The sequence below is a fragment of the Mustela lutreola genome, chromosome 4, assembly GCF_030435805.1.
Source record: "Mustela lutreola isolate mMusLut2 chromosome 4, mMusLut2.pri, whole genome shotgun sequence".
NCBI lineage: Eukaryota > Metazoa > Chordata > Mammalia > Carnivora > Mustelidae > Mustela > Mustela lutreola.
Genome location: NC_081293.1, coordinates 114165159 through 114188285, shown reverse-complemented (window position 1 = coordinate 114188285; position 23127 = coordinate 114165159). Strand labels below are relative to the sequence as shown.

At 47.8% G+C, this 23127-nt stretch overlaps 1 protein-coding gene across 11 annotated transcripts in view; it reads right to left on the bottom strand.

Moving 5' to 3' along the window:
- ATXN7L1 (ataxin 7 like 1) overlaps positions 1-23127 on the bottom strand; it is a 233955-nt gene that overhangs the window by 7177 nt on the left and 203651 nt on the right. For 9 of the 11 annotated variants that reach the window (XM_059170837.1, XM_059170839.1, XM_059170836.1 and 6 more), the window contains 6 exons: positions 22232-22515; positions 18934-19016; positions 17762-18018; positions 6343-6535; positions 2600-2721; positions 896-1201 (listed from right to left, as the gene is read on the bottom strand). In XM_059170837.1, coding sequence (XP_059026820.1) covers positions 896-1201; positions 2600-2721; positions 6343-6535; positions 17762-18018; positions 18934-19016; positions 22232-22515 — 1245 coding nt within the window. The remainder of the gene's footprint in view (positions 1-895; positions 1202-2599; positions 2722-6342; positions 6536-17761; positions 18019-18933; positions 19017-22231; positions 22516-23127) is intronic. The other 2 variants (XM_059170842.1, XM_059170843.1) reach the window with 1 other exon arrangement.

Genomic DNA, 23127 nt, shown 5'->3' with positions numbered 1-23127 from the left:
AAAGGTCCTGTCGGCACCCAGCCAGGGCTCCTCGGTACTTGTTGCAATGAACCGATGAGTGAATGGATGGATGGATGGACAGGAGGGTGGACGGGTGAGCGAGTGAGTTCTCAGCAGCAACGTTACTATGCATGCGGGGAAGGGACTCCCAGGAGAGCAGACCCCAGAGGCCTGGACACGCCCTCCAAATGGTCTGGCAGGCACAAGCCGCCCTGATGCTTTTGGGCAGACTTTTTAGGCTGTATGGGCTTAGCACGCTCTCCCTCTCCCTGCCGTCTGTCGCCAGCCCGCGCCGTCTTACCCTGACTCCATTTTCTCACCAGCTAAAGTAGGGACAGAAATACATGCGGGCAGAGGTTTGGCAGTGACTTGTTAACAAATGTTATTTACAGATACCAGATGGCTCCTTTAGGGAGGACCCCGAGCAATGGCCTTAACCGGGATCGACTCCGAATGCCCCGATTTGCAACTTTCCCACTGAGTCACGTGAGCGTGTTTTGACTTGCGTGGACAAGCAGGGCTGGAGTCGAACCTCTTACCCGGGGCCGCTCGGGATAGTAGATGCTATTTTCCTCATCTACTTTCTGTCCCTTGTCTTCTTTTCCCCAGTAGCCCTAAGTGGAGGGCAGAGGCAGAGGAGAGAGAGGGCAGGGGTGAAGCAGGGCGAGGGGCATGTGGTTAGGCTCACTGTCTCAGGAAGCCCCTGCCTCCCTGGCTCAACAGTTTATGTGTTTTTCTAGGTGAGTGGCAGTGGACTTCAGCTCTGCGGGCTGTGCTCTGGTTTCAACTTTGCACGCTGGCCTAGGAAGTCCCATCCAAAAGCCCACAGATGCGAATAAATTACGGACAGCACCCCTCCTCCCCTGCCAGCTGGCATGGAGCTCCAGATGCTGACCTGGCTGAAAGAGAATACTGTGTTGGCGTCTCCTGATGCAGAGTTAAATGCTTGTTAAAGAAAAAAGAGTCTTGGCCGTTCCTTTTCTTCCTAATGTCTTCCACGCCCCCATCGGCTGCCATGCCTCCAGGTTCGGGCCCGTCGGGGCCTGGGGTTGGGGCAGCGAGGCTGAGAGGGCAGCGGGGTGCTACGCTCTCCAGAGTTGACACCCAGGCAGCCCCAATGTTGCTCAGTGACAGCAGATTGGTTAGGCAAGTCCTGAAAAGGGGGGAGGGACCTGACGCCCTGGGGCTCGGGTTTCTGTGCCTGAGGAGGAAAGGAATATGGAGCTTGAGCTGACAGGACACCAGGTAGCGAAATACAGATCAACACATTCCTTCCACGTGTCCGGGATTTACACTTCCACCACACAGGAGCGCAAAGAGCTGCGGGAACCCCCGGGGCGGGCTGCCATCTTGGGGGAGCAAGCGCACCAGAGTCAACCACCCAAACACCGGGAACCCAGGAACCCCACATGCAGCGCCCGGGGGCGGCTGTTTAGGGCGGTCACAGGCAGACACCAAGGGCACCCTGAGCTATCACTTCCGTGAGAAGAAGCGATAAGCTTCTCTTGTGGCCCTTGCCTATCTGGTAGTAAGTGTCACCTCGGAGTCCCCTGGGACAGCGGCCCGCACACCCTGCGGGGCTGGCTTCTGCTAGAAGGTCGGGTCTGGAGGCTATCTGGGCATTGCAGTGAAAAGGGGCTGAGGGGCCACAGCTGCCTGGGACAGGGGTCAGCTCTGAATTCTGTTCCCATGTCCCCCCACCGCACCCCATCCCATTCTCAGGAACGCCTTCCCGCCTTTCCTCGACTTCCCTGGGTGGGGTTTGGGATTCACCCGTGGCTTTCCTGACCCACTTGGGCCCAGCCCTGAGGTCCATGACTCTAGTGGATTATGATGTCCTAGAGGCTCACTTCTGTGGGAGTGGGGGTGCGGGCTGGCCGTGCATTCTCAGCCGGTCTAGCTTGTCATTCTTACACAAGGGCATTTGGCTAAGGCAGGAGGTTTCCTCCCCTTTTTTATGAGTCTCTTGTTAAGATGTAAATACACCGGGAGGTGCTGGAGAAGAAAGGGGGCTCAGAGAAATGGAACATAAGCTGGGGTGGGGGGGCAGAGAAGTTCAGGGAGAGGTGAGGAGAGAGCTCTAGCCAGGCGGGAAGGGCCAAAGACAAGCTTAACCAACTTCCAACATCACTCAGGACCCGCCCTGTTGGCCGCCATATGTATTTTTCTCACAGGACATTAAACAATTAGAAATTGGTCCATAACCATTGTGAAAATTTTAGTATCGACATTGTAGCATTAACATTACAGACAGAGGCATATTCTTAGTATCCTTAGATGTTCTTAGTCATAGCAAAAGGCCCTTTAACAGTCTTAAGTAGACGAGATCTTATCTAATGCCTTTTTCACTTAGTTTAGAAGATTACCAACGCAAAAATGATCTCCAGAGAGGACAAGGCATACCACACGTTGTACGCATCTCTGAGAAACTGTCGGAAAGCCATTAAGAAGACCTGGTACTTATGAATTAAGCAGGGATCCCGATTTCAGAATCATTTTGTTCCATGAAAAGTCAACTACCACATTCATCCAGAAAGCTAGGGTTCAGACAGTCTCGGGGCAGCTCTGAGCGTATATTGCACAAAAACGGCTCACTTACTTCCACATCTGTGAATTCAAGTGTTTTTCTACCATGGAGTTTAGTGCGAATCGAAAACGATCCCATCTTCTATCAAACACATAGTACCCTCGTCCCATGAGGCGACTCCCGAATGAGCAAAACTGTGAGGGGAAAAAACATTTTAATTTTGATTACAGGTTAATAAGCTAATATAAACCATGCAGAGAAAAATAACATTTGCACAAAAACACACAGGGGTACAATTTTACTCAAAATAAAGAAGCAAATAGTACTGAAGCCAAAAATATTTCTGTGGTGCTCTCATCTGTGCTCTAGATTTTCTGCAGAACCTCGCGTTAGGACTCGACCGTAGTGACATTCAATTTTCTGTGGCCCTGAGGGCTACCTTCTCTACACCTGGGATCGAGCCAGTATTATAGGTTAAAAACAAACACACAAACCAAACCAAACCAAACCAGCAGTGGGGAGGGTTTTTCAGCACTGCCTGCTTACGGTATATCATCTGTCTTCTCCAGGGACTCGGTGGTTCCCTGCTCCTCCCTGCAGTAATGGACACTGCTTGTCCTGACACAGTCCGCCAACTGGTCAGAGCTTTCCCATCTGTTGCCAACAGAGCCATTTCACTTCCAGGGAGGCTAGAAACTCCTTCCTTCCCCAGTCCTGACCTCATGTCCACCTCTCCGCACTTTAGGGCTGCCCTGTGACATGTCACCGTCACCATGCTTCTGTTCATGCTGTTCCCTTGGCTCATTCATGCTGTTCCCTCTGTTCCCTGTCTCTTTCCCTCTTCTCGTGAAGTCCCAATTCTCCCCTCCCCCAGTGGCCTAATCAAGACTCTCATTTCCAGTGGCTCTTATGTGACCAGCCTCATGCCTCTCGCTCCCACCACATACCTATCGCATGCATTATTGCATGTCACCTTGGAATTGGCTGTTTTATGTTCTATGTAAATAAAATCTATGTGCCTTGCTTGATTTTAAATGTATAAAGGCTGGAAGCCTCGTTCTCTTCTTCCTCCTTAGTGTGAGGATGGTAGGGAAGAGATCTGGGATAAAGAATGGATTGCAGAGATGAGGTCCGACAAAATGTTTTTAAAAGCAAATCGTCACATTTAAAACATGTGGCTGAAGTATGTACAGTAAGATGTTTAACAAACGTCACTGGATTATGATTTAGGGCAACCAGAAGACCTGCAGACAGAAATTCAGGAAGCAACCTCTGAGAAGGTGACATTTGGATGGTCTAGAGCTCAGGCGAGTCTGCAGAAGACTCTCTAACTCAAATACAGCTTCTCCCCCTTCCCCCAGACCTCCCAGCAGCTCCCTGGCCTCCATCCCAGACACAGAGGCTTTGGCACTCATTCCACAAACCCTTCCTGGAACCAGCCTTTGGAACGGTTCTTAGGAGGAAATGCAAGACCTTGCTTTTGTTTTGTTTCTGCTTATGTTTTGGGGGCTTTGCATGAAAATTTTGTCACCCGTCAAATCTGGTAATCCTGATGAAAAACTCTTTCCTGCACTTTCCTATCAAGTGCTTACAGAAGGAGCAAGAAAATAAACAAAAGGGATTCTCCAACGTGGAAGCCAGTCCCCAGCAGCATGTGGGAGCTGTTCCAGGTCTAGACATCTTTTCTTCCTTCGTCCCAGTTGCTAAAGACACCCTGAGTAACCGTTCATGACAAAAAATGACTTAATGTATCAATTGACCATGAGGAAAAGGACAAAGCAAGGAAACAGTCCATGGGCTTTACATTTAAATCAGCAAAACATGAAGGGCACACAAATCCGCCATGCCCAGAGTTGAGCTAAGCCACTGGAGCCTGGCAGCCTGTCATTTGGACAAACCTCCCGTGCTCTGTAGTCTGGCCTTCTGGTAGAGCCCAGGCTCGCTTTCAGACTCAGAAGCTGAAGGCTCCCTATTGTTTTTGCTACCCATGTCTCTAATTTGATACCGATGCAAGGTTAACGCCCAAGAGACTCCTGTTCTTTGCCACCCATCGTGCCTTAGATGGCGCTGCGGGTCCTCACTGCCCCAGCCACTGTGGCTGGCTCTGCTGCCAGCCCACCCATACTTCTCCCCCCACCTTTTCCTGCCTAATGGAGCCGCCCTTTTGGTCCGGTATCTGACACGGAACAGGGAGTAGGGAATGGGGTGGGGGTGTGTATGGGGGTCCCTTCCCAGAACCTTGAGATGAACCATGGCTACTTTTGTCCTGTGTCACTGCAATCCCCTCGTCCTGAGCCCCTAGTTGATGCAGGGGTAGGCTCGTCACCCTTTTCTGCTGGACGGAAGCAGATGCCTGCTGGGGGAGCTCCTTGGAAGCTTTCCTTCCTTAAGAAATGATATAAGATAGCACCTTAGAAGAAGACTCCCTTTCTGTTTGTCCCCTTCTGGCCTTTGGAGAATGCCAGTGGGTGAGGGTGTGACATGGGAGCTGTCACAGGCACAGGAGACCACGGATGACAGGCAAAGAGGCTTGAGAGATTCTCGCTGAGTAGCACCTTATTACAGAGGTGCTGAACCAAGGAGGCAACCACCTACCTCTGGACCTCTTGTTCCATAAGATGAACCAATGACTGTGTGTATATACACTATACACGAGTTCGACATTCTGTTCTTGGCAGTCAGAGGCATTCCTCCCCATCCCTATTCTGCACTGTCTAAGCAGCCAAGTCTCAGGGTGTTGGTGAACCACAGGTTACCATCATCCCCAGAAACAGGAAGTGAATTTGGCCTTTATTCATCATACGGATAGAAGGGAGGAGGCACTCACTCTATCCTGTTGCAGGACTGTTTCTGTTTTTTTTTTTTTTTAGATTTTATTTATTTAAGTAATCTCTTAACCCAGTGTGGGGCTTGAACTCCCAACTCCGAGATCAAGAGTCACATGCTCCACTCGCTGAGCCAGCCAGGTGCTCCAGTACAGGGCTGATTGTCCCTACACAGCCCATGATATCTAGGGATAGTCAAAGGAAACCTTGCAGGGCTCCAGCTGGGACCAGAGCAAATAGGCCATGGGGTCCCACATTCCAGCCCCCCCGAATTTGGCTCTGTGATGGTAGCCATGAAGTCCCTTAAGTGCTTGTAGGGCAAATGTAAAAAAGCCTTTAGCTCACGCCTCCTGACACTTCCCACCTCGATTCCAATGACCTTTTGAACTGTCGAAAGAAGACTCTTTCAAGGAATTGGACTCAGTGATCATGCTGATGTGCAATATTTCCTCCTCTCTTTGCGCGTGCACACACACGCGCGCGCGCACACACACACACACACATTCCTTCTCTCAGTTCTGGTGCCATATGGTCATACTTACTAATAACAATAAAATTCAGAACCAACAGGGGAGAAAAGCAGCTAGGGCTGGCACCTGGTTTACTGCTAAGATAGACGGTTTCCAAAGCAGGTGAGCTAGACGGACTCTGGAAACCAGAGGCTCCATTCTGAGCCGGGTACGGCCGCAAGGTCAGCTGCCCAGCACACTTACATCAACACCATTTCTCAGGCCTTCTCGATGCAAGGTGGACCACGGCTACTCAGACGCTTAAAGGATTATAACCAGGTGGGAGCCCTGCCCTTTCCTTCTGGGACGTTCAAGGGTAAACTGAAGGCGGTCATTCAACCTCAGGGTAAACCTTTCCATCAACCACTGTTCTGGCAGCCTCTCCCCAGGAATGGGTGCTGGCCGACAGGGTGACCTAAACGCCTGCAGGGCACCAGGGGGAGGGGGCGGAAAACACATGGGTGGAAACACGGTGGCCTACCGCAAGAGGTCTGGGGTGGTGGGTAGAGAAATGACAGTCTAACTTCTCGGGTTCGTCAGCTCCATCCATCTCCCCTTCATCACTCGACAGCCGGCTGGTGAGGTCCCCTCCGGGGGGGGGCAGGGGGGGCTCCGGGCCGTAGCCGCTGTGGTTTGAAGACGTGCTGCTGCTGATGCTATTTGCAGAAGATGGTCTGAGGGCAAGAGAGAATGGACAGAATGAACTTGGCGGAGGGAGGAAGACCCACCGGGTTGAAGGGAGCTCCGAAGGCAGACTGATCCGCTCTCTCTCGATACATCAAGGAAGGCGGGCCAATGGTAAATTTACACGAGGGAAAACTTCAGGCTAGGAGCAGGTAGGGATCAACGAGCTTTCTACAGTGATCCAGGGGCGCTTAGGCTCTGCCCTGCTTAAGTCCAGGAACCGGGGAAAACTCCAACGATGTAAGTGGAACACAATATACAGTAAGAGAGAATTAACTTAAAATCGGTCTTCTAATGAATTGTTATAATAACTCATCCGTTTGCATGTAAGTAATTTGTACTCGTCATGTAGCTGCTTCTTCCTGAAAGTGGAACCTGACAGGAAGATCAACCAAGTAAACAACTTCAAACCAATTACCGAAATATCAGTCACGAGGGAAGATGGCCCCACATTTGGTTTTAGCTACTAAACTCCAGCTTTATGAAATTAACACACTGGCATGGAAAAAGCCTTTGTCCCATTGATGAGGCAGAAGTCTCTTACCCCACAGTTAGATCTGTTTCTTTTTTTCCCCCATTTTTTTTTTTTTTCTTTTTTAAAGTAAGCTCTACACCCAATGTGGGGCTTGAACTCATGACCCTGAGAACAAGAAATGCATGCCCCACCACGGACCCACCAACAGAGACAGCGAGGTGTCCCCAGATGTTTCTTTTTTCTTTTCTTTCCCTTTTTAAAGATTTTATTTATTTATGTGAGAGAGAGAGAGAGAGAGAAAAGCACTAGCTGGGTGGAGGGGCAGAGAGAGAAGCAGACTCCCTGCTGAGCAGGGAGCACAACACAGGGCTCGATCCCAGGACTCTGGAATCATGACCTGAGCCAAAGGCAGATGCTTAGCCAAATGAGCCATCTAAGAGCTCAAGATGGGTTTCTTAGTATCAAGCCACATGTTGTTTAATCATATTTTCTGAGGATGAATGTTTCCATTTTACTTTTGACAAACCACTAGAACCACAGGCTGGCATGTTTGGCCTACAGCAGGTGCTGCGGAACTGTGTTTCTCGCTGAAGGAATGAACACGTTCCCTGTGTATGAACAATCCAGCAGATTTCATCTGGATGATGGCTAAGCTTGAAAAGCAATGTCACAAGAAAAGGTACCATGGATTTCATGAGCAGCAAAAAACCAAACCAAGGAGAAAGCAAAAACAAACCAAACACATTGCTATCAGTGAAAGACTTAAAGGAGGAATAGTCAGAGTTAGCCATCAGTTGTTTTTCCTGCTTCTCCACTTTCAGAAGGTGACTGGGGAGAAATAGGGAGAAAAAGAAGTTTGGGAGGAAAAAAAATCCAGATCCTTTATCTAAAAAAAGATTTTATTCATTTAACAGAGCAAGAGAGAGAGAGGGAGCAGAAGCAGAGGAGCAGCAGGCAAAGGAAGAGGGAGAAGCAGGATCCCCACTGAGCAGGGAGCCTGATGCGGGACTTGATCCCAGGACCCGAGGATCGGGATCTGAGCCAAAGTCAGACGCTTAACCGAATGAGCCACCCAGGCACCCCAAAATCCAGATCTTTTTAAAAAATGGGCTTTCTGCATTCTGCTCTCCCTTCTCCCTCATTGTCATTCTCAGTGCTGTCCAGGGGTCAAACAGCTAAGTTCAAACCGATCCCCAAAATAGTCCTTTAAAAGCAAAGCCACAAAGGTGGAAACAATCTGAACGTCCATCAATAAATAGATGAATGGATAAAACATATTTATGATATAGCCATACAATGGACTATCAGTTAAGTCCTAAAAAGGAAGGAAGTCTGGACACACGACAACACAGATGAACCTTGAGGACCTGACGATGAGTGAAATAAGACAATCACGAAGGACGAAGATTGTATGATTCCACTTATGTAAGATACCCACAATAGTCACGTTCACAGAGACAGGAAGTAGAACAGTGGTTACCAGCTACTGGGGATGGGTGCAGAGTTTCTCTACGAGATGACAGAAAGTTCTGGAGATGGATGGTGGTGACGTTCACACCACGATGTGCATGTCCTTAAGCCACGAACCTATACACTTAGAAATGGCCTAAAATGGTAAACACACCTTATGTATATTTTGTCACACACACACACAAAATCCACAAGAAACCAAAAACAAGGCCACAGGTAGTTTGCAGTGTCACTATAAAAACTCTGTTGGTGTGACAATTTATTGACTGTCATCTTCCTGTATTTAAGCAAGCAAGGATGCCATTCATTCTGCATGTTTCACGTGTATCGTCCAGAGAATACATCACCTCAAGTGTACTCCTAGATGCCTACTCTCCTGTATCAGAAGGGGCAACAACATTATTGCCTATTTATAGCTGGAGACCCAAACACTGAAACAATTTTGATAATGCTGAAACATACAAAGAGAGAAAATGGCACCCATAATCCTGCCACTCAAGATCAAGTGTTATTACCATTTTGATTTATATCCTTCCAGATTTCTCTACTGTGCATACACAGCACATGCGTTTTTAAGCAAGAACTGGATCACACCGTACATACTATTTTGAGATGTGCTTTACCCCCCCAGCCTAGTAAAGTTGTAGAGATCTTTCAATGTGTAGAACTATATCATCATTTTTAAAAAAAGATTTTTATTTATTTATTTGACAGACAGAGATCATAAGTACGCAGAGAGGCAGGCAGAGAGGAGGGGAAGCAGGCTCCCCGCTGAGCAGATGTGGGCCTCCATCCCAGGACCCTGAGATCATGACCTGAGCTGAAGGCAGAGGCTTTAACCCACCGAGTCACCCAGGCACCCCATATCATCATTTTTTATATTCCCCAATATTCCATAGTAAGGATATATCATAATTTACTTAACTAGTCTATTGATGGACATTGACATTTTTTCCAAAATTTCTAGCAGGCTCTTTTTGAGGCCTTCTCCATGGTGATAGGGCCTCCTTGTCCTGCAGGAGATAAAAGTGAGCTGGATTTTGTTAAGTGTGATTAATAGCATTTTGGTTATATAGGAAAATATCTTTACTTTTTAAAGATGCATTTAGAAATCTTTAGAGGTGAAATGCCATGTTATCTGCAATTTACGTCAAAATGTGTCACCAGAAAATGTAGATAAAGTAAATACAATAGCAAGATGTTAATATTACAGCTGTTAAAACTAGGCATGCAGGTGTTCATTTTATTATTCCTTCTACTTTTCTGTACATGGGTAAAATTTCATAACAAAAAGAAAACAACAACAACAACGACAACAGAAAAAAACCAGAAAGCGAGCTACTAGTACAGATATGTATAAGGAAGTAGTTGAGGAACTTTGTTATATGGGCCACATGGATTGAACACACTTATCTCCTCATCCTCCCAAAACACTACTAAAATCACAGTAAAGGGATCAAAAAGGCATGGCTCTGAAGAACAAAGAGATCAGCAGAAATACAGCGATCCTTATGGTAGTTACTCCCCAGCCTCCATTGAACCCCTAAACCAATAATGGAAATCTCATTCATCCGGCTAATGATTGGTTTGGAAAAGGGCATGAGAAATACATAAACATTTTTTTCTGGGGGGTGGTTGCAAAGATTTTTCTCACTTTTATAATGAGACACAAGGAAAAAGTGGTCTCCCCCTTCTTCTGGATGTCCCTGAAAGTGCAGTTGCCATCTTGCTACAAATTTTGAAGATGAAACTGGAAGACAGAAGAGGATGGAGTAAAAGAAAGTCAGGGAACAAGAGCTGATTCCTCATCTTTGGGGACTGGTGCCCTTTCACCTCTGGACTTCTTGTCCCGTGTGATAAGAAAATTTTTAATTATTTAAACATTTAGGAAGACTAGGTTTTCTGCCACTTGCACCTGTAGCATCCCAAATGATACAGTGTGAACGTGAGACCTGAACATATTTCCAGAATACAGAATGTGTCTGCAGAAGTGTTAGATGCAGGGCAAGGAGCTGACCTACCACAAAACCTCTGAGAAGCAGGGCACCTGGAGCTACCTCAAGCTGCAAAGGTCATGGGTGAGGTGAAGGCTAAACTTAGTGGGAAAGCTGAAAGTCTTCCCATGTGGTAGCTGGACCCAAAGGTCAACACTAGGACCTTAGACGGCCAGATGACTCACCATTGCCCCTGTCAGGTCCCACCCCTTCCAATCAACTCTCCAACAAGAGAACAGAAATTTACTCTTCAGAGAAAATGAACTGGAGAGACCATAGATAAGGGGGCTGCCAGGCTCAGCAGAGATCAGGAGAAAGGCACAGGGCTGGAAACAAAGTGACCATGAGCTTTCTCTAGTCAAATCCTTAGTGGGCACTCCCCAGAATGCCTATCACTGGCACATCAGCAGAGAGGAGTCTTTTACCCTGAGAAACTGAATGGCTCTGGAGAAAAGGATTCCAGATCTTGCTTTTGGGAATCCTCTAAAGAAAGGCTGATTGGTGACTTGATGATTTTTTTGTTGACAGTCCCACATAAAGACTTCCAACCAGCCCGTTAGCACTTCTCTTCTAAATGTGAATGGTTAGGGATCACTAAACATTCCTGGAACATCTCCATAATGAGACCGACCAGCCAAATATCAAACGCATGAACACACACATGAAAGAAATGAAGATAATGAAGCAAAAAGGAAAAAATTTAAAAACCAACCTTAAAGATATTGGAATGGTATTAACTGCAAAATGATAGTATCTTGTAGGATATTATAAGAAGCAGTCATAGGATATGGGTGCCCAGGTGGCTTGGTTAAGCATTGAACTTTTTTTTTTTTTTTTTTTTTTTTTTTTTTTTTTAAAGATTTTATTTATTTATTTGACAGACAGAGAACACAAGTAGACAGAGGCAGTCAGATAGAGAGGAAGGGAAGCAGGCCCCCTGCTGAGCAGAGAGCCCGATGCGGGACTCGATCCCAGGAACCTGAGATCATGACCTGAGCCGAAGGCAGCGGCTTAACCCACTGAGCCACCCAGGCGCCCAGCATTGAACTTTTGATTATGGTTCAGGTCAGGATCTCAGGGTCTTGAGATCAAGTCCCACATTGGGGTTCATGGCTCAGTGGGGAATCTACTTGACCTTCTCCCTCTGCCCCTCTCCTCACTTGCACATTCTCTCTCTCTCATAAATAAATCTTTTTTTTTTTAAAGAAGCAACAGTAAGAAGTTCTTTTTATATAAAGACCAGATAATGAAGATTTAAAAAGATTTAAATTCCAAAGATTTAGATTCCAAAGATTTAAAAAAGCAAATCATAAATTGATTATTTCATATACAGTTTTGAAGGTAAGATAAAAGAACATTTTTTAGAAAGAATAACAGGAAATTAAGAAATAACAGGAGAAAAGAGATAAGAGAAGGAAAGGTCAGAGCAAAAGGTCCAACATCCAACTAATAGGAGGTCAATAAAGAGAAAAAAGACTATAGTGGGGAGACAATTAGCCAAGGTGTAACACAGGAAATTATCCCTGAGACGGGTGTTCATAGACTGCAAGGATCTACTAAGTACCAAGTACCACGAATGAGAAAAGACCCATATTGAATGATCCCTGTGAAACTTCAGAGACCCAGGTCTCGGAGATTAAAAACAGGTTATATGAGAAGAGAAGGACAACAGACTCCCCAATACAAACCTTTGGTGCTAGAAGCCAATAAAAAATGTCTTCACAATTCTATAGGAAATGATTTTCAATTCAGTTATATACTCGGAGAGATTATCAATTAAGTGTAAGGGGAGAATAAAAACAAGTTTCTAAAAACTGACCCCCTTTGCACTTTTACAGGAAGCTGATGGAAGAGCTACTCCATCAGAATAAAGGAGCAAACCAATAGACAGAGAGGCAACGGATCTAGGAAACACACACTCTAACACAGACTGGGTAGAGACCCCCTCCCCAGGATGGCAGGAACTACTGTTTTTTGTTCTAAGTCTTTCAGTTCTATTTGACTTCTGAACTATGTGCCCATTTTACTTTCATTAAAAAAAAGTTTAAGGAAAAAAATAAGAAAAACATGGTTGAAACAATAATAAATTCTAATTGCTGGCTGAATAAAAGAGAGATAAGGGGAGGAGAATCCTATAGAGGGAAGCCGAGCATGGAAATTTGTGTCTAGAGCAGAAAGGGCTCTGAGAGCAGAGACAGAATCATGAATGATGACAGTGTGCCCGTGCACACGGAGAAGAAGCTCTGAATTTGTTCCTTAGTAGGCTTGATTCACTCAAGATGTAGGCACCCTCCTGGCAATAATGGGGTAGGGGATGCTTTCAAGACCTTCCAGCTCTGATCACTGTACCCCAGGGCAGAACCTGGAGGGAAGGAGTTTGATGGAACCAAGTTGACTCTCAGAAAAATAAGGCTTGGTGAGGAATGATGGGGAATGGGGCAACCAGTCATGAGAATGTGTTGAAAAAATCACTTGAGTTAAGCTGCCACCCATCCTTCTGAGGTCAACATGGCATCAACCGCCACTCTCCATTTACCAGTCTGGTCTAAAGACCACGCGACAATCGGTGATCCCTGTGCTTCCAGTTCCACTAAGGGAAACTTAAAGAAAGTTCCTCCTCCTCCCCTTTGAGGAAGCATGAGCATCAGTCTGTCTGAGTGCTTTGGGGAAGACAGCACAAGATAATCGACCTAAACTGAGTCCCAACTATGTGCCAGGCATACAACGTACATTTTCTCACTCAATTTACCCTCTGCTTTAGGTGGGTGTAACTCATCCACATTTCTCAGACAAGGGAATGGGTGGCAAAGCTAATGAGAAGCAGAAATGAGACTTGATACCATCTGCCTGACTTCAAAGTCCCTCAGATTAAGAAATAGATGTAGAAAAAAACAGAGGGTCGGGGCGCTTGGGTGGCTCAGTGGGTTAAAACCTCGGTCTTTGGCTCAGGTCATGATCCCAGGATCCTGAGATCGAGCCCCACATTGGGCTCTCTGCTCAGCAGGGAGCCTGCTTCCCCCTCTCTGCCTGCCTCTCTGCCTACTTGTGATCTCTGTATGTCAAATAAATAAATAAAATCTTTAAAAAAAAGAAAAAGAAAAAACAGAGGGACACGCATAAAGTCAAGGGTTACAGTGTAGTAGTGACACTTATCCTAATGAGGCATGAGCTAGAGTTGCTTTCATTCCAGAACCATCGCTGCCCTTTTTTAGGTATCTAGAACCTTCTGCCTCTCTCTCCACTACCTGTGCCAGTCTAAAATTCCTTAGATTTTGCCATTTTTATACTTTAAAAATTTTAAAAAAAAATTTATTTATTTTAGAGAGAGAGCACAAGCACATGAGCAGGGGGACAGGCAGAGGCCCAAAAACTCAAGCAGACTTTGTGCTGGGCGCCAAGCACTATGCGGGGCTCCATCTTGGGACCCTGAGATCATAACCTGAGCTGAAACCAAGAGCCAGATGCCCAACTGACTGAGCCACCCAGGCTCCCACTATTTTTATATTTTAAGATTAGATATGTGAACGTCCACAAGACAGAGGGGAATGTGCCCAGGTTTTGTCAGCATGGGCTTCCATGGCTTACCTTTTCTCCCTCCCTCCTGGGGGCCGGAGACTGGCTTGTTAGCACCTAGCTCAACCCTCAACCCTCTTTCCACAAAAGTCCTGATGGGTTTGGTTGGGCTGGTCATCCATAGCCTTGGACTCTCTGGGGGTACATAATATGTTCCCTTGGAGCTGGGGCCAAGAAACAGCATAGAGCCCCTATTTGAAGGCCCCCAGGTTGGTAAACAGTGCCCAGGAGGGCAGGCAAATGGAAATCTGGGGGGGCCCCAAGGCCTTTATTTCCTCACACTGCTTTCTATGGGACAGTACTACCGCCTACTCGAAGCTATCATTAACTAAGCACTTATTAGGAACTTGGTACTTCTCGCCTAATTCTTCTTAGCTCCACTTTACAGACGGGTAGCTTGAAGCCGCAGAAGCTCAGAAACATGGCGGCGCTCATCTCCTTCGTGAGCACACAGCTGACATTTGCACTTCCAACCTTGCTCCGGCCCTGGCTACTGACTCACTTTTCCAGCAGTAGACCTAAGTTCTATTTTCAGGAACCCTTGACAAGAGTAGGTTGTAATTCAAGAATATGAGAACTGAAATATTTTCAAGGTTACCAAATGATATGTAAAAAACAAATTCACATGTGTAAGAATTTCCGACAAAAGAAATTCATGACTGGGGAGGGATTATAGTATTTCCATTCCTGTGTGATAATTTTTTTTTTGCCAATTATAATTGATTACTGTGATTGAAATAGCTATAATATATATTATATAGCACTAATATGAGGAAAATAAATGTTGTTTTAAGTTTTATGGGAGGACATTAAATTCCTTTTTTTTTTTTTTTAAGAGATTTTATTTTTAAAATGATCTCTACACCCAATGTTGGGCTTGAACTCATAACACTGAGATCAAGAGTCACACTCTCTTTCTTCCAACTGAGCCAGCCAGCCAAGGTGCCCAAGGAGGATATTAAATTCTGATCATGTCTTGTCAATCACTAATTGTATGAGGTTTCTTCCTAACTAAAACCAAGTGAAAAAGGACATTATTTCCTACAAAGTTTGGAACTGAGTTCATCTCTGAGTTTTCTGGTGCTTATGTCAACTTTGAAAAGCATCCTTAATGATTACTCTGTAAGCCAACATTTGTAATGCGACCCCTGGCTGCCCCCTTCCTTTCAGAGCCATTCTTTTTGCTGATGAACTTTACTCTGTCTTTCCTCTGCTTCCTTCCCCCCCGCCCAAAGATTTTATTTATTATTTTTGAGGGAGAAGAGCTGGAGAGGAGAGGGAGAAGCAGACTCCCCACTGAGCAGGGAGTCTGCCTGAAGGCTCTATCCCAGGACCCTGGGATCATGACGTGAGATGAAGGCAGATGCTTAACCGACTGAGCCACCCAGACACCCCTTTCTTCATCTTCCTTAAGAGAATATAAACACCTGGCATTTCTCTATTAACAAACATTCCCTGAAAATTATATGAAAAAGAACATTAAGAATCTGCTCTTAGGCGCCTGGGTGGCTCAGTCAGTTGGGTGTCTTAGTCACGATCAGGTCATCATCTTGGGTCCTGGGATCGAGCCCCACATCAGGTTCCCTACTCAGTGGGGAGTCTGCTTCTCCCTTTCCCTCTGCCCCTCCCTGCCACTCGTGTTCTCTCTCTCAAATAAACACATGAAATAGTAAGGAAAAAAAGAAAAAGAAATCACACTTAAGCCTCCACTACCTGTTTAGGCTGGGCCATGGGGGTAGGGGGCGGTGGTGAGAAGCACCTCCATCAGTCAAAATCTACGGTGAACCTATAATAAAAGATGGTTTTCAAACTGGGCTCCTTGGAGCCCTGGGGGACTCCAAGGTGATCCCTTGGATGGGCTAGGGGACAGCAGGCTCTGGATGCATGTGCAAAGGGAGCAGAGTGGAGCTGGAGTTAGGTGGAGCAGGTCTCTGTTTTTATACTGGGTACACACAACGTTTTATGGGAAGTGAGAAAGCTCTACAGCTACAGAAGAGTTTGAGAGCCATTGTACAGAGACCTGAAGCTCCTCCCGGAAATCTGGAACATAACTGCCTGCTTAACTCTAAAGCTCAGGAAAGGTAATAAATATCCTTTGGCAAATTCTGGCATGACCGTGAAAAGTCGTTATAAAATGATCCTGCAAAACGACATGACGTTTAAGTTGATGGCAACACCAGGGCAATGTTTCTGACGCAGGAAATGGGTGCTGGTGGCCCTTCCACCTGACTGCATCCTCCTGAACCTGAGGCCGCCCTTGGCGGTTCCGAAAATGGGACTCCGGCTATCCATCTGGATCAGGCTTACACCAAAGTGGAAGGCAGGAGGGTGAGAACCCGGCAGTTCCGTGCCAGCTGTCATCAAATATTTGTTTTTGCTTTAAAAATCAACCCCTTCCCCTTGTTTCGTAACTGTGTTCTCTTAATGCTTGCTTGCTAACTGCACAATTACCCTTTGAGATTCACGCTGTACGCCTTAAAAGCGATCAGATAATACCACTACCTGCACGTCTCATTATTTTATTATTAACGTTTCTTTTCCATGAAGTTATGAGTATCTGAGTCTCGTCTCTTCTAAACTGAATTCTCAAAAAGTGGGATCTAACTGCATTCATCTCTGCACTGTTGCTTGAAAGTAACTGACATAGTTCAGGTATACTTGGGAGATAGCTTGGGGTTGGTTCTAGACCGCTGCCATAAAGACAGTATCGCAATACAGTGAATCAAATACATTTTTTGGGCTTCCCAGTGCCTATAAAAGTTATGTTTACACTATACTGCCGTCTATCAAGTGTGCAGTAGTATTATACCTAATGTGCATGCTTTCATTAAAAAATACTTTATTGACAAGGAGACACAAAATGAGCAAACCGTGTTGGGAAAATGGCGCTGGCGGACTTGCTCAACGCAGGGTTGCCACAAACCTTCAATTTGTTGGGGGGGAAAAAAGGCAGCAATATCTGCGAAGCCCCATAAGGAAGAGGTACACTGGTCCCTTGCTCATAGAGCCAGCACTAGATAAATATTTTTGGATGAAGGGCTCCCTGTCTTATTACCTGGAAACTGGTTGGCCACTCAGGATTCCACTGCCCATCAAATCAGACATGCATGGGCTTTAAATCACTCTTAATCCAGACGGATTTTAATTCTGTTTTCTGTTCTTTCCTCTCTGTGCAGGTCAACCAAATAAAACCCCAAACAGATGGCTCAATTTTCTTGGTGTAGAGAGAGATGGAAGGACAAATGAGCTCAGTGATGCCAGTTTTCCTTTCGCCCTGATCACAGGAGAGTTGTGGGGAAAAAAATCCACAAAATTACGTGGCACCTGGGCTCCTAAGGTGTGATGACTGCCCCACTCTCAGCGCCAGGAGTGTCCAACTCATCTAAAAACTCAGGCAACCGGAAAGTGGCCCAGGGGCTGATTGGTCACCCTTCCACGTATTAATTCCCGGATTAGTCTTGCTCCGTCTGCTAAAGGTCTGCTATGAAGATGAAGATGAAGATGGTGACGGCAGTAAAATCCACCAAAAGCTACGTGGCGGCCACTGGCTGAGCCCCTCATGCCCAGGATCTCGCTTAAACTTCACAACCGCCTCACGAGGAAGGACTATGAGAACTTCCGCCTGCCATGTGATCAGACCGCACTTGACCCAGCCAGTCACTTGACCTAGGACCTGGGGCTTCTACCGGCAAAGCGGGACTTACCTAGGAAGCACAGAGTTAGGTGGCCTGGATTTTGCAGGGGAGGCGACTTTCGGTTCTGGCCCAGAGCTCCCTGAAGGTCCTGGCAGAGTGTCCTGTGCCGGCCCGGGTTGGTTTGGAAACACTTCCCTCGCTGAAGTCAGGAGATGCTCTTTATCTTTAACTTCTTTTTCCCGGGACTTGGCTTTGTGTTCCGCCAGAAGGAGGTCAAATTGCTTTTTCCGGCCCGGGACTGCCCTCCGATGGCTTAGCGAATGTGTCTAAGGAGAAGAGAGATGAAAAGCACAGCCTCTTTGATCAGCACATAAACCTGCTTCCCCAGGCCCTCCATCTCAGATACAGCAATTCATGGGAATTTAGAGGTGCTTGAAAAGTCAACTTCAAGGCAACAGCTCCCGTGCTGTGGCTAGGAAGAGGCAGACACCACGCAAACGCAACCATGCCCTACACTCCTGGCGTTAAGAAGCCAAAGCTTCCTCCAAAAAAAAAAAAAAAAAAAAAAAAAAACAACCACAAAAACCAAAACCCAACAACAACTGGTGCAGGACGACGAGCCTCAGCGCAGAGCCCACGGAAACCTCTCTGAGGCCAGGCGACGGGGAGGACGGGCTAGAGTTAATCCGGGTGCAGGAGGGAGGCTCGCCGTGGCCCAGACCCACGGGGCCACCGGGCGGAGGGGGCCACGGCCTCGATCCCAAGAAGCACTAGCAGTTCAGTATGAAATACAGGGCTGGGGGCTGCCCGATGGCGGCTGCCTTGGGTTCAGCTGTCCCCCTGGCCACCCGGTGTGGCCAGATCAGGGGCGCGGCCGCTGGTCCTCCCCTCCGCGGCTGCCTTTCAGGCCGCCGCTGCCGCCGCCGCCGCCGCCGCTCCTGCATACATTAAAACGTAGCAGGGTTTAGAACCGCCTGTGAGTGCCTATAAATACAATTTACTGTCTGGCCTCACAAGTAACAGGGGAAGCCTATTTTTTTTTTTTTTTCCTTCTTAAAAAGCCAGCCAGCTCGAGGCAGGCACTCTGCTACCATGGAAGAGAAGAAAGCATTTCCCTTACAAAGAACAGCTGGGGGTCATGTCGAGGTTCCACACCCTGCCGTGTGCAGAGAGTGGCATGCAAACATTTCGACAAAGGCCCCAGCGAGAGCAGGAAGTATTTTTTATGGAAAGAGAAATACCTTGCAGGTGAGGGATCTTGTGCAAGGTTTCTTTGTCTCGGGATCCAACACTCCACAGTGTTTATTTGGGTCAAATTCTCTCTCTGGTTTAAGAAACAAACAAAAAATATAAGAAAAAAGGAGACTAAATAGGATTTGGCATTAAGACTACATTTTTAAAAAAATGCACATTTGCACCAACAAGTGAGACATTGTCAGGCAATCTGGTTTTTTGTTTTTCTTTTCTTTCTTTCTCTTTTTTTCCCCAACCGGCTGCTAAAATGCTTCAAGAACCGCTCAGGGGAAAATACACTCCCCTCTGACCCCAGAGTTCCAAGTCCAGCTTAGACTGGGATGCGGGACAGCCCCAGACGCAAGGACTAAGGAGGGGAGGGGCGGGCAGGCACAGAGGGCAGGGAGCCCTGATGCTCACACACTTTATCTCACTTAAATGGTTCCCCAAGCACTTGGCACTTGGGGCGCAGCTGGCTGCAGACCAGGGAGGGCCACCGTTTCTCCCGGGGCAGCTCCAAGAATACGTCATCTTCCCCGTCCCCCTCCCACCCCACCTCCGGCCGCCCCTTACCTTCCCACTAGTTCTCGCCAAGTAAGTGGGAGAGTGTTCCCTGCCATGTCAGTGTGACCTGCCTCTCTTGTGCTTTGCCAAGTCCTCAGCACCGGGCTTTCCACGCAGCCCAGCTGACCAGAAATGTGGTTTACCTGATTCAGGCCTGTTTGGCAGTGTCACAGGCAGGGGCAGGGGCAAAGGCTGGGTGTGTGCTGTCTGTGCATGTGAAGGTGAAGGGGCACAGAGGGCGGGGCCTGCCGCTCTCGTCGCTCCTCCGTGGGAATGAGCCTGGGCTAGCCCACCCACTGGGGACGGAGGACGGCTGCAGGGAAGCCAGGCTTCCTCTGGTTCCCGCCTCTTACTGGGCTGTGGATCATTCTCGGTGACGTTCCTTCTAGGAAGTCTGCTCTGTCTATGCCCACTTCGGATCCCTTGCCCCTTCTGGATGACCAACACGCTCCCCTCCCCTGGAAAATGCGGGACGCGAGACAAGCCCTGATGGACGTTTTCCGCTTCAAAGGTCCAGGTCTCGGATGGGCCGTGCTGTTTCTGGAAGGCACCCAGCAGCCACCTGGGTCCTTTGGCACAGGGAAAACACAGCTCCTCTGGGCATCTGGGGAGGTAGGCAACAGCGTCGCAGGGTGGGTGGGGGGCTCGGATATCAGTTTGCAGGAGAGTCTCCTTAAAAGATTTGAATGGCTGCAAACCAAACAGGGCTTTACCTGAGAAGCCGTCTGGGATTGGTGGAGGAAACTCTGAGCATAATAAATGAACGTGTTCTGTTTTTAAAAGAAAGTCTGGGGCCTGTGGGGTGGTTGCAACAGGGGCAACGGCTGCGACGAAAACCATTCTAAGATTTGAGACAGGTTTCCGGGCTGTCATCAAAATGCCTCCCCCTCCCCTCTCTCTCTTTTTTTTTTTTTTTGTTTTGCTTTTGTCATTGTCATCATCATCATCATTTTCTTCTTCCTTTTTAAAGATTTTATTTTTAGTAATCTCTACACCCAGCGTGGGGCTTGAACTCACAACCAGAGATCAAGAGTCTCAGGCAGGCGCTCCCTCACACTGCCTGCAACTTTTTGTTGTTGTTAGCTTCTTTTTTAAGACTAGAAAACTGTGAGGCCTGGAGAGGCCCGTTTCCTCGGAGCCCTCTCTGCCTGCTGAGGACGCACCAGGAGCCAGGCCCCAGGCTGCCTGCCACCGAGTTCTTTCCCCGGGGCCTGTCAGAGTCACACCCGGGCCCAGATCCACACCAGCGCTCACCCTGGCCTGCAACCGAGCAGGTTGTTTGGCGGGGTGTGTGTGTGTGTGTGTGTGTGTGTGTGTGTGTGTGTAGGAGCTGGCTGCCAAATGTGAAAGCGAGATAGAAACAAGCAAAAGATCCAATGAGACAAACAACCAACAAAATGCAAAACCAACAAACACCAAAAAAGAATCCCAACCACCCCTCTATGACTTCAGGCTGGGCCGCAGGCTGGAAGCCAGGTCATGCTTCTGCCTCTGGATGCCGCCCAGCTGGGCCTACTGGTTTTTCCAGGGATGTTGCCACCCACCCCTGCAGAGTGAACTTGAACTTTCCGTTCAGGAGACAGCCAGGAGCTGGGGGCTCCTGTCCACACAGCACCCCTCCCCCACCACAATGCTCAAAGAGTGCGCCAGGCTCTACCTTTCTTTCTTGAGAGTGGGTGAACAGTACCCAGGAAGATGTTTAGGGTAAACATCTTTTGCATGCTTTGGGTCCAAAGAACTTTTAAGAAATGATTTTTTTGAACAGTTACAGATGTTAAAGTAGGACACTTGAAATACAGATTAACACGAAGTAAAAAATAAAAATGACCCACAGTTCTTAGGCTGATTCAGAATTACGCTCTTACTGGAGGGCATGGTTTCTCTCTCTCACCAGGTGGCTTTCACTGTATTTTCTTTCTTTCTTTTTTTCCAGTCAACATTTGATAAATGCCCCCGGTGTGTGAAGAAGTAATAAAGTTTATAGCTTTTCTTGGTCTTTTGGAGAAAGTAGAACCGCCAGATTTAGTTCCACAACAAATCCAAAGCAAATATCATCCACATGGGGGCCCCTGAGGGCAACCACTGCCTCCAAGACCAGCCCTGTGCCCCTTTCTGGCCATCCCAAGTGTCTACGCAGACAACCGAGATGGAGATCCAAGAGAAACCCCTCAACCTCGCACCGGCTGTGCTGGTCTGAGGGTTCCCAAGTGGGAATTCCAACCTGAATTTATAGGAAATGTGGTCGTAGCCCCAGACCATAAAATCAACCAGGTGACCAACTAAGACCCAAGCACGGAGCGGGGCAGACAGCACTCACAGCACTCAGCAGTCCTGCCCCGTGTCGGCCCTGACCTACTGTGAGGTTTCCATCCCTGTGCTGTCTGACTTCCCTGCGGAGAAGCCTCTTTGGAACCTGGGGCCTGTTCAGCCCGTCAGCCTGATAAGACCCTCGAGAACGAATGGGCTGTTGTGTTTGGTATAAGGCATCCTGTCTTCTGGACCAGGAAGACCCCTCCTGCTGAGCACTGAGCTGAGCGAGAGCTCTCATCTGGCCAGGAAATAAGAGAACCCGCTTTCCCTCGCATTTTTAAGTTGGGGGAGGGGGGTCCTGCTGGCAGGTAAAGCCCGTGTTCTCCTTACAACGAAAGGGACCTGCTTAATGATAAGAACACAGCACTGCTTGGTCATGCAATGTGACCCAGATCTAATCGTAAGCCAGGCTCGAAGGACACAGACACGTACCTGAAAGTCTCCTGTAAGGCTTGTTGTTGTTTTTGGTGCCATTTTGGTGCTTCTTGTCTATTGTGGCAGACAGAATTCCTTTGCCATTTAAGATCTTCTCTGGGGAAGGTGGCACTGACTTGGACATCAAGACTGGCTTAATTAAAGGTGGGGTGGAGACAGCAGAGGATGACATGGAGCAGGAGGTGACCGCGGTAGTGGTTGTAGAGTTCATTTTGACATTGGCACCATCTGCCTTCACTAGGTTAGGGATTTTCTCTAAACTGACTACAGGAACCGGAACGCTGAAAAATAAATGAACAAACACACACAATTGCCTTCTTTGATACATGCAGTCCGCTGAGAAGCTACACGCGCTTCTCATCATCAGAACACTTGCTTATCACTTATTTATACTCCTCTCATAAGCGAGCAGCAGGACTCCCGTTTGGACGGGAAGGAGATCTGTGCCTTGGAAAGGACCGACAGGGGGTTCAAGGCTGGTACAGTGCCAGGGCCGGCTCAGAGCTGACTGAGTCCCTCCGGCACCGGGTTGTCCCCATAGATCCTGCAGCTCCCCCCTTCTTCAGTCCCTCTCTGCCGGCGGTCTCTGGGACAGCACCTTGCCTGCTGGGAAGCTCAGGGAGAGACGCTGTTTGTCCCCTGAAGACGGCGTGCTACCATGCCACTTGCTGAATCACGTCCCCTCCCCCTGCTGCTCGCTGGCCTCCCACCTCGGCGATCAGGCCTGACATCTGCTTGGCTCGGGAGCGCTGACAGGCTCACACCACACGGAGGCACAGCGGCGGGCCAGCGTGCCACGCCACATGCTGCGGGAGGACTCCAGGAGCACTCCTATCCTGGGGATGGGCTCCAACGGAGTGAGGCACCGTGTAACGTTATTGAATATTCCATTT